Below are 15674 nucleotides of genomic sequence, written 5' to 3'. Positions count from 1 at the left end.
GCTGTTTGGCAGACCAGTCCTTCATGGTGGTTCGTTCTACAGTAGTATTAAAAAATAGTGCATCTTTCCTTTTCTTCCATTTCTCTGACTCACCATGTATTATATATATATATTAAAATAATATGAATTGACACAATTTAAAAAAGCAGAATTATGCTAAACTGAATTAACGAACACATTTCCCTGAACAATTGCATTAAATTTCAGCCCTATTAATAATTATGTCTGTCTATTAAGAACTTAATAAAAACGAGGTTTTTAACAGTATTTCTACTACTTTTAAACTTTTAATTGATATGTGTGGTATAGTAATAAAAGGTGGCCAATATATTTTGTATACAAATTTATATATGTATTTAAATTATTTAACAATTTTTGCAAAAATTAAATAGCTTAAAATATTTTTTATTCCGAAAATGTTATTTAATTTAATATAAAATTCTACACAAGTTGCTTTTTATTAACATGCGATTTTTGGGAAAATTTTAAACAAATATCTACTGGAATTATGTTAAATATTATGCATTATGTACACATGTCAATATTGATTCAGAGTAAAAAAATATAAGTTTAATTTAAAATTTTCCCAAGCAATATAATCTACGCTTAAACCTAAGTGAAGGAGGATCATTCGGGATAAGGAAAGCCGTGAGGCTTATGGACAATTTTGGAACAAAGGATTATTTAAGGATAGGATGTAAAAAAAACAATAGAGTGATAGGTAGTGCCAATAAGAACTTAAGAAACAAAATTAACAAAACAAGAAATAAAACACCCAATTTCCTGCCTTATTATACGAAATTGAAGCCTATATTGACAAAAAAGCCTAGCAACAAAATTTAAACCTATACGAATTTATAGCTGATGAGGAGAAGTATAAACAAAAATTATCAAAAGGCTATAAAAGGAAATAAATTATACAAACTTAAGAATTAATTTAAAATTAATACAAAATTTACAATAATTATGTTGATTATATTTGTTTTGCTGTGTATTTGTTTTGTTTATAGGAAGATAAACAACAATTTACCAATAGGAAACTGTCCTGCATCATTTGTTGAAAATATCTCTCTTTCTTCATCTTCAACCCACGATGAAACCGAAATGAAATCAGCTACAAAACTTGGTATATGACATTTTAAAATTGCACTATTGCCACGTAGGACAGCTTCATCCATAACATTAACGGTGTACGATTGGGGAACAACTGTTTTGTGGATTAAACAAAAAAAAAAAGAAGAAGAACAAGAAGAAGGATGATCCAGGATGTGTGAAAAGTTTTTAAGTGTTCAATATACAAAATAAGTGAATTTTTATTTGTTTCTATTTAAGGAGGACAGGTTGCTGCAGAAAACAAAAATTTCATTTCGAGCATAATTGGCGCCCCATATGGAGTCATTGGTGTTTGAAATAGACTGATGGTATTATAGAAAGCCAGACCAATTCTCTACTCATCTTTTTATCGAAGATGGTTTCATTGTTAACATGTTTTTAACTTTTAGACAACTCTGCTAAATGTAAAATACTAACAATATATCCCAAGAGAAGCCGAAGCTGTATATCAATTCCATTTTAACCTAAATTTTTCAATAACAAAAATTCTCTTTAGAGAAATTCTGAGTTGGCTGAGCCAAAATATGAAACCTTTCTCTTTGTTCTACGAAACTTAATTCTAAAAGTTTTATACCAATTCTAAAATCTAACATTCTTAATTAATTCACAATGCTTCCAACTTTAAGAACAAAACTCAAATTTCAAAAAAAATTCATTTGAATAAGGATCATTGGTAAAGGATGAAGGACACAATAAAAATAAAGCAACCAAATATTTTGAATAAGAAAATCTCTATGTTTATGTACCCGAAGAACCATTTTTAATATAAGCTCCTCCATCAGTATCAACCCAATCGGTAATGTCAACATGATCAGCAACAAAAGATGGTGTTTGACATTTGAAAATAGCTGAATTTCCCTTAATTACATATTCATCATAAACTTGAGACTGGAAATATTGATTAACAACTGAAAGTAATAAAACGAATTGGGATAGATATAATTTTTGTATTAAAAAAAAAAACAACATAAAGGAAATTGGAAAAAGGGCTCAAAAGGATGAACCTACACTTTTTGATCTAAATTGAAATTGTCTGCCTTATTATATTTTTTTTTGTTTACCAACCAATCTCATTTCCATTTCGATACATTTCAACACCCTCCTCATCGATCCAAGCTTCAACGTCAATAAAATCAGCAACAAACGATGGAACTAAACATTTCAGTGTTGCTGAATTACCACGCAACACAAATTCGTCGATTACACGAGTCTGATAGAATTGATGAACAACTAAACGAATAAATGTACAAAATAACAAAAATGAAATAAACAAAAATTTCATAAGAAACTTAAATATTAAAAATGATGTGGATTCAATGGAATTATAGGAAAACAAAAACACATTCTAAGAAGAGAACCAAGCAACAAAACTTCAATAATTAGCAAAGATTCAAACCAGTTTCTTTTTCATTATCTGGATAATAAGTTGTTCCCTCTGAATCCATCCATAAGTCAACATAAACAAAATCAGCAACATACGATGGTATTTCACATTTCATAACAACTGAATTTCCTCGAATTACATACTCATTATCAGCTTCCGACTCATAAGACTGAATAACAACTGAATTAAGAAAGAAAAAGAAAAACAAACTTAGAAACCAAAGGATTGAAGGATATTTTATGGAAGGGATAAGGATAATTTTGCTAAATAGAACACCCTAAGTATTTGTCATATTCTTTTTTATATTCTACCATAAGCTTGTGATGAATTTTCACGCCATAATTCGATACCCTCTTCATCAACCCAGGCTTCAATTTGAACAAAATCAGCAACAAATGAGGGAATTTTACATTTCACTACCGCAGCATTGCCTTTGATAACATATTCATTTTCAGCTTCAGTTATGTAAAATTGTGAAACAACTAGAAAATACATAAATAAAATAATACAAAATGAGACATCAGTAAGAAAAAAAAACAGGGACTAAAGAAGGATAGGAGTTGGATTACTCTATTTTAAAATCCTAATAAAAAATAGCTAAGACTCGAACCATAATTATCAGAAAATGTTAAAACATCGCCATTTTCATCAATCCAAGATTCAACACGTACAAAATCAGCAACAAACGATGGAATTGAACATTTCAAAACTGCTGAATTGCCTTTAATGACATATTCATTCATAATTTCAGCTTCATAGAATTGATTTACAACTGGAAAAAATAGTAAACATCGGAAAATGGAGAATAAAAATCAATTCAAATATTTAATTTATTTTTATCCGGCTTGAAGGACCAACCATTTCTTTAAAATTGAACAAGATCAAAATCAAAAATACAGAAGACCTAAGATCAAGAAGAAATAAAATCATACTTGGGTCAAAAAAAAACTTAAATTAAAAAAGAAAAATATAAATAAGGAATAGGAGAAGTGGAGTATTGGAGATTTGAATATGTTTTAAGCTTAAGACTACACATCTTGAAAATAAGAAAGAAAGAAGAAATCAAACCATAATTATCAGAATGTCTTAATTCGTTGCCCTCTTCATCAATCCAAGATTCGACGCGAACAAAATCAGCAACAAATGATGGAATAGAACATTTCAAAATAGCTGAATTGCCTTTGATGACATATTCCATCAAAATATCAGCTCCATAATATTGATTAACAACTAGAATTTTAAAAAAATAATTCTTAATGTAAGAAAAGAAAAGAAATGACGTTCCACTTCAAAACTAAAATATATTGAATGTAGAAAATGTCATATGTCAAAATTGTGACAATGACAGATGACATTTAAAATAGAAAAAACAATGCAACTTATCTGTCAGTTAACATTGGAAATCGAACAGCCCCTTATAAGAACAACATAATTCTTCTATACACTGATCACAGCTAAACGTATAAGCAACACACTTGTAAGTCCTAAGATGTCAAAATTTTGCTAAGGAAATATTATATGTTATCAATATATAAACCGTTTTGCCAGTCTACAGTTTCCTGGACTACTTTAAATTTTTATTAGGAAATAATAAAGAAAAAACTTATTACAAATTTTATATTATCACAGGAAAAAAGGAAAACTTGGAACAATCCTCCTTCACGATCCTTAATACTAAAAGTTAACCATTTTTATAGAAAAAAAAGAATTTAAAACTCTACCAAAACTATCATCTGGTAAAAATTCAGTTCCATCACTTCCAATCCAAGCTTCAACTTTAACAAAATCAGCAACAAAACTTGGAATGGTACATTTGAGAACAGCTGTATTTCCTTTGATAACATATTCTGATACAACTTCAGCTTCATAATATTGATTAACCACTGAAATGAAAACAAATAACCAAAAAATTCAAAATCAGCACTCTTTTTTTCCTTAGACACCTTCTCTTTTGAAGTCCCATTCAGCAAGTTATAAAACTCAAAACCATATAAATGCAAAAAAAATGAGAAATACAAAACATAAGGATTGGGATTTAGAAGGATATAAGGATGATAAATAAGCCACCAACATTTCTAGTGAAAAACATTTATTATTTATGTAGATACCCTTTCCCTGTTGTTGATCCTCCATTGTGGCATATAATGAACCTGTTTCATCTTGCCATGAAATAACTTGCACAAAATCAGCCACAAATGATGGAATTGAACATTTTAAAACTGCTGAATTACCCCTAATTACGTATTCATTGTTTACTTCGGACTCGTAGTATTGTTGAACGACTAAAAATTATATAAATATTTTAATTTTACATTGGCTTACAAAAAACAAAAAACCCAAAGAAAGGTCCAACATTACAAAACGAAGAATGAAGGCTAAAAGTCAGTAAAACATCAAATTTTTCCAACTTAATTTCCAATCATGTTTCTTCACATGCCACAAAGAGATATGAATATCTTTATAACGATTGATCAATTAGGAAAAGAGGAAAAGATTACAAGGAAGATACCGAACCGGTGCACATTGGTTTTCAATGTCTCCTCATTGTAATGAGTGGACAATATTCCACGTGTTGTGCGCCTAAAAAAAGGGAGGAGAAATGCAACTGGCTAGGCATGAAACAAGATAGGCATGAAACTTTGCGGCACTTTTCAAGAGTAGCAAGGGTTCAGTAAGATACGTTTTCAAAGCTCTTTTTTCAATTCTGTCCAAAAGACTTTAGCATGCTATTACGGCACCAGCCTAAATATGAGTTTCTACATTAAATGGAGCCTAAAAGTAAATATATCTAAATCCGAGATAATGGAGTTCAAAAATAGTGTAAGACTATCTAGTCAAGAAAATTGGACATTAAATGGAAAAAGAATTCGAATTGTCCCAACTCAACTTACTTAGGAGTTTTACTTTCACCAAAGAAGTTGTTTTCAAAGCACATAAAAAAGATAAACACTGCAGCCAAGAACAGCATAAACTCGACGTTGCAATGCTTTCTAGCAAACGAAATATCAACTTAAAAACCAAATGGAAACTATTTCAGGCGGTTTGTAGAGCAATTCAAATCTACGGTGCTCAGATCTGGGACTTTGTTATGTTCGAAGAAGTGGATAAACTTCAACGCTATTTTTTAAAACGACTTTTAAAATTGCCTACTCTTTGGCAATGGAAACTGAGGGGGGGGGAGGGACATTACTATACCAACCTTGATCTTCACCTCAGATATATATCAAAAACAATATTTAAATACAGTGCAACAAGACTACCGCATCAGCTAACAAAAATACTTTTGAGACAAAAATTGTTCTGGGTAAAGGAATTGAACAATCTTTGATATTGTTTTGGATTGCGGCGTTGAGATGAGAGATCTATTTCTCAAATTGATTGGATCCAAAAAGGCAATGATCTATTGCGGCTGTTGAAATCAGAGGGTCAACAAGAAAACCTACGAAGGGCATCTGAGAGCAGTACGCGCATCTACAAACATCTGGATTATTAAAGAGGAGAGATTTACATTAACGATGGTTTCGAACTGAACAAGATCACCTGAATTTTTAAGGCAAGATGTGATTTTATCAAGCTTAATGGGAACGGTTCTGGCCAGAACGAATCATCATTATGAACAGTATGCAGCTTAAGGGAAAAAGAAAACGTCCAGCACTTCTTGGGCAGATGTCCGGGTTTAAAGGAATTTAGAGTGGCCTTCCTTGGGAAAGTTTGGTTAACAGAAGCGGAAATAATCCAGGTGCTCAATGTTGAAAACAGCAACAGTTATCACTGTAGCCTAACCATACCGAAATGAACTAGTGAGAGAATATAACCAGAAAAAAATGTTCTTAAAATTATCACCAAATTTTGATTTGACACTAATAACTGAAATAATATGTACGTGAATTCAACTACCCGACAGAAGACGTTTGTCAATTTCGTAAGTTTTGCATTTTTAACTTCAAAACAAACTTAAAATCTTATTTGAAAATGTTTACTTCTAGATATTAAATTGGAAATGAAAAACATTTTACTAAAACTTCTACTACTCGAGTTTCGAATAAAATTATACCCAGATGAAAAGAGGTAAGAAACTTCTTGTATCAGCGGAGAAAAGCGAAACAATAAGCAGCGTTTTTCTCGACTTCAAATATATGCTCACTCTACAAGAAATAGTTTGTAATGCTCTTAATTAGAATTGAAAGTATTGTCGAAGGGCTAAACTTTTACAACACTAGACAGCTTTGAGTTTGCATAGCATTCAATTTTACTCGATTTTTGATTCCCTATTGGACAGTGCTGTCAAGACCAGAAGTTAATGAGCTTATCATACGCTGCCGTTAGTAGCCCACACCTAAAGGACATTGACGAGAATTTAAGAACCAATATGAAAATCTGAGGTTGATGTCGTCAGCGAAACGATTAAGTGAATGAAAAGATTCAAAAAAGATCATTTTTAATAATAAGGAAGAGTGCCGGAGAAAAAACAGAGCCTTGGGGTACACCAGCATTTATTAAGTGAATATCAGATTTGAACCCGTCCGAAAGGTAAATTTTAATCCAACCAAGAAGAGATCAATATCAATTGCATGATTTTCGACAGATTTGTGATTTTTAAATATTCTAGCTAATGTACGAACGCCAAAGAAGATTTGTGTCATAAAATCGTTTGCGCTCTCTATTACAGGAAGAGTCATGGTACTCTTAGGCAGCGTTGAATAAACAACAAACTGGCTCTATACATAGCGTTTAAATAAGCAGTGTCATCGCAAACGAGCGTCATGACCGAGACTTAGTGTTACTTTTTACCAAATGGCCAAACAATTTTACTAACTTTGGAACATTGTAATATTTCTTGCTTTAATTTGTGGTTATGTAGGAAATTGGTTCTCCGAACCCATTACAAGTCTTTCTAACTCCGGTTTTCCTCCTAGGTTTTGGTTTGATAATCCGGAAAGTTACATCTTTGGTCCAAATAATTCTTTACAGCTTGAATAAAACCATACGTTTTTTGTGTTTGATAGATTTGTTTCTATTCAGGATAAAATTCCTCATTCTACAAGGAATTACAGCCGTTGACAGCTAATTAGAAACGATTCTATTTTAGCAGTATTGCTCTATTAATGATGAATGTCTCTCACCTAACGGATCATATTGTGATCTATTTATGATCTTTCATTCTTTCTCTTTAAAACAATATGCATAGCATAGGTGACACTTTATGCAAACCGTTATGATTTTAGTTTAGGGATATGCTTTTTTTGGGTGACTGCTAATTAGAAACGATGTTCTTTAAGGTAAAAATAATCAAAATTGTCGGTATTATTGTAAATTAAAAGGTGAATGTTTAATTAATTATCATAAACAAATATCCATTTCTAACAAAAAGCTATTGAGCAGGCGGTTTTCACAATGGGAAAAGGCAGAAGTTGTACGCCAAAATACCGAAGCACTATTGTTGAGCTTATGAAGCTGGCTTATCATACCAACAAATTGCAACCCATCTTAACTGCTCCAAAAAGATGGTATTCGGTGCAGTTGCCCATTTCCGTAATTATAAAACCACTGACGATGTTGAGCGCCGAAAGGGACCACGGATAACATCAGTTCACCCAGATAAACAAATTGTCCGCCTGTCAAAAGCAAATCCTAGAAGAAGTGCAGCAGTCAGTCAGCGCGAAATAATGGACGATTCTGATATCCGCATATCAAAAAGAACTGTTGCCCGTCGTCGTTTGGTTGAAGCTGGACTTCATGGACGAATTTCACGTAAGAAACCAATGGTCACAAATGTTCAAAGACATCGGCGCATCCAGTTTGCAGAGACATGCCGATTGGACGTTGAATCGATGGAAATTTGTGTTGTGGAGCGATGAGACGAAGATAAATGGCATTGGTCCCGACGGCAGAAAGAACGTCCGAAGCCCAAAATGTAAGGAACATGGCGGTGGTTCAATTTGCGTTTGGGGACCCGTTCTTGGAACGCCGTGCGACCCATTCATCGCATTGACGGAATTCTTAACAAAGAGATACTGGAGAACATAATGCTACCGCGGGCTGAAGAAAGACAATGATCCCAAGCATACTGCAAAACTCACAAAACATTTTTTGTCAAGTCCGGATTTAAATTTTATCGAGCATCTATGGGATGAAGTCAAAATTTGGATACTTTATTCGAAAGAGTAGAAAAAGTAGCCTGGTATGCGATTCCAGTTAAAAGATGCCAAGAACTAATCGAGTCAATGCAAAGACGATGTGCAGCAGTTTTGAAGCAGAGAGGATTTCTGACAAAATATTAACCTTTTTAAATCACAAAACCCAACCGAATTTTTTGTTTTCTTACTTTTTGTTTGATATTTTTCTAAGTTTCTAATTAGTTGGCTCAGCCAAATCAGAGGTTTAAATATAAAAATATTTTTCAAACAATATGTCCCTGTGATAATTTAAAGAATTTAATGAGGAAATCTATGTTTTTATTTGAACACGAAATCGTTTCTAATTAGCTGTCAAGGCTGTAGGTATTTAATCACATCTACAATGGAGTCTATGTCAATATCGATTAAGTAAATGTACATATGATTATTTAAAACCATTTTTTTCATTGTACATTCAAAAAAATCCACACAGGATTTGAAAACAGTTGGGTTATTCCAGAACCTAATTTGTAGCAGAATTTGGACGACAATGTGTAGGAAGAAATTACAACCACTTAGGGCAGAAAGAACCACTTAAAGAGCGTAATAACAACTATCGTCAAAAATAAGTTTAAACCTAAAAATGTATGTTCGTTCTTTAATTGTATCTAAACTTAACCTAAACAGCACATAAAATATCACAAAATTATTACAATTACGAGTGAGTTTACAAAAAACTACATAAGTAATTGTCTCTAGGTTAATATTTCAAGAAGTGCTCTCACACTACGTTTTACATTCTCAATAAACTAGAATGAATTGAAGTTACAAGAACGTTCATTAAAAGCAAGTATTAAAAAGGTAATTAGTAAAGTAAAAGTGCAAATAAAAGTACAACATAAAAACGAAAGACAGCCACACGACTTTAATGAATAAAACTGCTGAATTACACATAATAACGTGTTTACTGTTTAGTTCTGATCCATTATGCTGCTAAACAACTAAAAATTACAAGATGTCAAAACTATAACAGGGGCTTACAAAAAAAAAGACAACTATTTCTAACAAACTGTCAAAAATTAAAAACACCAGCTACGTTGTTCAGAGCATATTTCATAAAATTTTGTGTGAGAAAATGTATCCAACCGTGTGATGATGATGATGTTGCTGATGATAGCGTCGCCAACCGCCTCGCAGCGCAGATGTGATTAGTTTTCACTTTTTTTATATAATTTTTCCCATAAATTAATTGAGTTAACAAAGCTTAAGACCTGTGAAAGCTTTAATCAAATTTACGACTATAAAGTTTGGGATGAGGAGGTCGAGTTGGTGGTATAGTGGTAAGAGTATTTATGTAAATTTCAATTAAAACTAAAAAAAAAACTCAACTACAAACTTTCAGAACAACAAAACCAGAAAAACGGTAAGAAGAATCTAAACAAACTCTAATTGGGGGAGGTAAGGTAGAGCTACAGAATATTTAGCAAAAAATAAAAACAACAACACACAAGACGTAAACCTATTGTCGCTAAAATGTGATGGCATGAATGGCTTTGTGTCACAACAAAGTATATATACACAGGGGGACCAATTGTTGTTCTTTCAACAGAGACTCTGCGACTGAGACGAAAACTGAGACAGTGGCAATGAACTGCAACGAGGACTGACGGACGACCCACGAAGAGCGACGGAGGAACGAACATTGTGTTGTGATGTGGCTCTCGTATGGATATAGAACTGGAGCTAAAGCCATCCATCATTATCATCATCAACCAGAGTTTAGGAATATAATGAATGGGAGTGTGAAAAGTGAGTTTGGCTTGCACAAAAAGTTGCTAGCTTCACACGAAACACACTAAATAAAACAGGGGGAGATAATTTGACTGAAATATGTACAGAGGCGTTTCTTTCAGATTGTATGCACTTTATTTCTCTAACTAGATTGAAAGGTAGTTGGTGAAGGTATATATTAGGGAAGTTTTTTAAAATGGCTTGGTTAGGTTTTTTCTTTAAAAAAAAAACACAAACAAACTTTTTCGACGAATAAAGGGAACCTTTTAAAAGCCTTAAAGTTTTGAGACTTTACCTTTCCTGAAAATGATTTTATACAAAATTAAATTTAAACTTTAAACAAAATATATAAAAATGACAAAATTAAAACAAACAAAAGACAAAAGGACACTTAAAGGATATAAAAGATTTGTTATTTTTTTTAATCTCCCTTCACTGTAGTTTTTCGTAGGAGAATTATTTTTAACCATAAACCAAATGAATTATATAAAACATAACAAAACAAACCATATTCAGAGCCTGGCATGAAATTTTCATTTTGATCTGTATGCCATGATACGACACTCACAAAATCTGCCACAAATGATGGAATTTCACATTTTAAAACTGCTGAATTTCCCCGAATCACGTAAGCTTTATTAACATCCGTATCGTAATATTGTGCAACAACTAAATAAATACAAAATAAATAAACCAAAATCCATTTGCTATAATCATAGTCTATATAAAAAATTTAAAAATACTAAAATAAAATAAAGATTAAGATATTTTTGGAAATCTACACCAAAATAATGATTTTATCTGTTTGTGTTTTACAATTTTTAAATGGGATATAAAATCACTTTCTGATAGATACGTTTTATTTTTTAAAGATAGAGGCTAAATCGGATTCCTGATTTTTATTTGTGATTCACGAGACGACCAGAATTTTTAAATTTTTTGACTCTTTCAATGACTGTAGTAATTGATTTCGGACATTTTTAATATGCAATATTTCTTAAGAATTATGTATAAAATTAGTAAATAATGTTTCAAAACTAAAGAATTTGTTTGATTTTTTTTTGTTGGCAAATCCTAAAAAGAGAAATAAACATTGACAACTGACAGCTACATAAGTGTGAAAAAACATTGGCTCCATTTAATCTCGAGTTGGAAAGGCTATCCGGGATATGTGGATTTTTGAACGAGTTGAATACCTAAATTGAGATAACTGCCAAAAAATAAAAACAACTTTGAGCTGTTCACAAAAAAAAATAAAAAATAGGCAAATATTTTGATTTGGAGTTACAAAATTATTCTAAAATAAAATTGTCAATGGATTTCAATAATTTACCGGATTTAGACCACAAAACATACAAATTTGAAACCAATTTTCAAGTTCCTTTAAATTCAACCATATATTGAATCAGCTGTTATGTCAGATGCTTAGGAGTCGGTTATAGCTATCAGTAAAATCCATAAGTAAAATTTGAAACAGGAGGAATCTTATGTTTTACTCTTATTCGTTTATAGCAGGGGTCGCCAAATGTGCGGACCCGCGAGAACACAGTAACTAAGACTTAAGACTACTTCCGATATAAATAACTTTCGTGGCCCCAAAAAGATTGACGCGAGCGGTACGTAATTTAATAATAATGTATCCCCTACATTGTCAATTGAAATCATTTCTTGGAGAAATTGATGCACAATATGACGATCTACTGTTGCATAATAACGTCAGATGGTTAAGTAAAGGCTGCGTTTTAGAAAGATTCTTTATCATTTGTAACGAAAAACAAAATGTTGCTGTCATTGCTTTCTTAACGGATACTTTTAAACATATCAATGACCTGAACCTTAAACTTCAAGGCAAGGGAAAGCTGGTATGAGAGCTCATGTCAGATGTCAAAAGTTTTTCTTGAAAACTTGAACTCTTTATTAATGATCTTGGAAATGAACGCTTACACTTCCCCAATTTAAATAAAATAATCAGCAGTGAAAACGAGACTGACGTTGGCAACTCAAAACGTTCATTACGGATCTTAAATCGGAATTTCAAAAAAGGTTAGCAGATTTTAAGAAAATTGAGAATGTTGTAGAAATCCTTAGCAGCATTTACTCTCTGCATCCTGATGGTGAATAGAGTATTGAAGCTTCTATTGTTTTCGGAAGTGATAAAGCTACTCTGCAGATGGAAATGATCGATTTCCAAGAAAACACACTTTTAAAACACAAACAATCGGAAGTTTCCAGAGAAGAGTTGTGGATAAAATTTGTGTTGTAATAAATATCCAGAATTACAAAAATTAGATTTGAAACTTCTTATTTTGTTTGGATCGACATATATTTGTGAATCAGCATTTTCGAAGATGAAGTTCATTAAGAATAAATTTTGATCGCAACTTACTACTTACTGAACATCTCCAGGATTTAACGTCAATAGCTAGCACCAATTTTACTCCAAACTTAAGACAAATAATTCGCAACAAAAAATTTAATTTTTCGCATTAATAACTATATAACAAAATGCCTTTATTATTTCCTTAATTAAATTTGTTTAATAAATATTTTTCCTTATAAATAAAATGTGTGGACCACGATGGTCATTTCATTTCTTAAAACGGACCCCGAGCGAAACTAATTGGAGACCACTGGTTTATAGCAATAAGTAAATTTACTTCATTAAATTAAATGTCACTTTCGATCATAAAATCGAGCTTTGCAGACAATTTTTTTACTGTTGCTTTCATCGGTAAAATTTTTAATGATGTGATCGGAACAGTATAAAATTGGAACTATAACAGTACAACGAAATGGATTTTTGTTTGGCTTTTGGCAGTCAGCTGTTCAGTAAAATAAAATTTCATCATTAAGAAAAATTAAAATGGATTTATAAATAAAAAAATTGTAAAAACATTTTTTCCTTTTGAACAAATACTTAAATATAGGGTTCATCTTATTGTATCAATCTTTTGCTAGAAACAAATCTGTAACTTGTTCAAAAACTAAAAACAAAAAATTTACTGATGGATTTTACTGATAGCCCTTTAAATATATGTACATACAGTTGTGTTCATAAAAATAGCAGTGGTCTCCAAATAAAACAAAAAATTCCTTCAATATCAACGTTATAATATATTTCATTAAACTTCTAATAACAAACTAAAATATTTTATTCATAATAACAGAAAATAAGTACTGTCGATTTTTTACCGTTAGCTTTGTCACAGTAAAAACCTATTTTTAAATATATGGCTGTTCATAAAAATAGCAGTGCATGATACAATACTAGATCAATTACGTAAGAAGTAAGAAAAAAGTAATAAGTTATACGAAAGATTACAAATAATTTTAGCTTACAATTAGTACTTTGTTGCATAAGCATTGTTTTGTATGATTCTTCGCATCTACGTGGTATGGAGCCCACTAAAACCTTACACCTCTCGACTAGTAATGCGTTCCACGAATCGCGCACTACTTCCCACAATTCTTTCGAATTGTTGGGTTGTGCTTTATGAACTGCGTTCTTAACATCCCCCCACGATGCGATGGGGTTAAGATCGGGGGATTGAGCGGGCCACTCCATAACGGATAACATCTTCTGCGCAAACCATGATTTTGCCTTTTTTTGACGTATGCTTTGGGTCATAGGTTGTTGGTATACCCAAATCAAGGGCATTTCCTCCTCAGCATAGGGTAACATAACCTCCTCGATAATTTTCACATACTCGGTTGCATCCCTTATACCCCCCATGGGATACATAGGCCCGACCCCGTAAAATGAAAAGCAAGCCCATATCATAATTCTTCCTCCACCATGCTTCACTATTTTTATAGTATACCGTGGATCGTATGCTGCATTTTAGGGTCTTCTCACATATTCTCGTCGACCCTTGGACCCAAAAAGGACGACTTTGCTTTCATCGCTCCACAGAACATTCCTCCATTTCTCTTTTGCCCAGTCTTTATGCGCTTTAAAAAACTCCATTCTCTTTGCCACATGCCTTTTCGTCAAGAATGGTACCTTGCGTGGACTTCGGGCTGGTAACTTCGCTTATTAAAGACGTCTTCGTATTGTGACAGCGCTAACAGACAGTTGAAGTCCATTTTTTATTTTCCTAGAGCCTATGAAAGGGTTCTGTTTTGCTAACTGAACAATTTTTCTGTCAGTCCTTTCAGTAGTCATCCTTTTTGGAAAAAGTAGAGTATAACTTCAAGCTAAAAGTCTCTAATATGAAAACGAAAGACCGTTAGATGTAACATGGTAACTTTTTAGTAAGAATTTCCGTTTTTTAAATAATTGACAATCTAATAAAAAATGACCAGCACTGCTATTTTTATGAATGCAACTGTACATCCTAGGCGTTTTGGATCAACGTAAAACACTCACAAAAAGGTATCTAGATAGGCAAGCTGTATGTATTTGCACGCAGGCATTGAGGATTAAACGTGCGATGAAACTTTGTCAATATATTGATCACCCTACTTTAAATGTAAATATGAATATGAATGAATAAATATTAGTGAAATCCCAGGAACATCATACATCTCACAATGTGGCCGGGGCATACAATTCCCCGGATTCAGGGCGTAGGAATTACCTTGAATTCAAACCTTATTGGATTGTGTAAATTTATTTATTATAGGATTTTTTTTAGCACGGGTAGATTTCGGCGCCCTGTAGCGATCATTTTGTTTTGGTGAAATCTGTTAAATCTTTTGTTTATTATGCAAAATTATCATGGCACGTTTAAACGATACAAAATTATTATCAAAATAAGTGTTCAACGTTGTGCGCTTTGTGCCCATTTTATGGTAAACATGGTGGCCCTTCACAATCGACTCTTCAACGTTTAGTGGCCAAATATGAGACGACCGGTTCAGTAAACAACCAACACCCGTACGTTTAAGGAACGCAAGATCGGCCGAGAGCATGGCCACGGTCCGTGAAAGTGTACAACAGAACCTGAGGCAGTCTATTCCTCGCCGTGCACAAGAACTCGACCTTTCGAAGACTTCAACTTGGCGAATTTTGCGTCGAGACTTGGGCCTACATCCGTACAAGATCCAACTGACCCAGGAGTTCAATGTTCATGACCATAGACAACGCCGTTTGTTTGACTGACTGGGCTTTGAATCGTTTGGAAGAGGATACCAAATTTTGGCCAAACAAATAATCTTTAGTATAAAGGCGCATTTTTGGATGAATGGCTGTTTTAAAAATCAAAATCGCCGTATATGGGCAACATCAGGAAACATTTCTTCTACAGAGTTTCTTAGTAATTAAACAA

At 32.6% G+C, this 15674-nt stretch overlaps 1 protein-coding gene across 24 annotated transcripts in view; it reads right to left on the bottom strand.

Moving 5' to 3' along the window:
* The window catches only part of LOC129941495 (cell adhesion molecule Dscam2), a 259928-nt gene that overhangs the window by 137062 nt on the left and 107192 nt on the right, over nt 1-15674 (bottom strand). For 17 of the 24 annotated variants that reach the window (XM_056050163.1, XM_056050145.1, XM_056050144.1 and 14 more), the window contains exon 4: nt 1031-1207. The exons of 2 other annotated variants lie outside the window; for them this stretch is intronic. In XM_056050163.1, coding sequence (XP_055906138.1) covers nt 1031-1207 — 177 coding nt within the window. Of the gene's footprint in view, nt 1-1030; nt 1208-1859; nt 2022-2178; nt 2344-2808; nt 2980-4605; nt 4780-15674 lie in introns of all 24 variants that reach the window. 5 more of the 24 variants (XM_056050155.1, XM_056050160.1, XM_056050158.1 and 2 more) reach the window with 4 other exon arrangements.

Source organism: Eupeodes corollae, chromosome 1, assembly GCF_945859685.1.
Source record: "Eupeodes corollae chromosome 1, idEupCoro1.1, whole genome shotgun sequence".
Taxonomy (NCBI): domain Eukaryota; kingdom Metazoa; phylum Arthropoda; class Insecta; order Diptera; family Syrphidae; genus Eupeodes; species Eupeodes corollae.
This window is presented reverse-complemented; position numbering and strand designations above follow the sequence as displayed.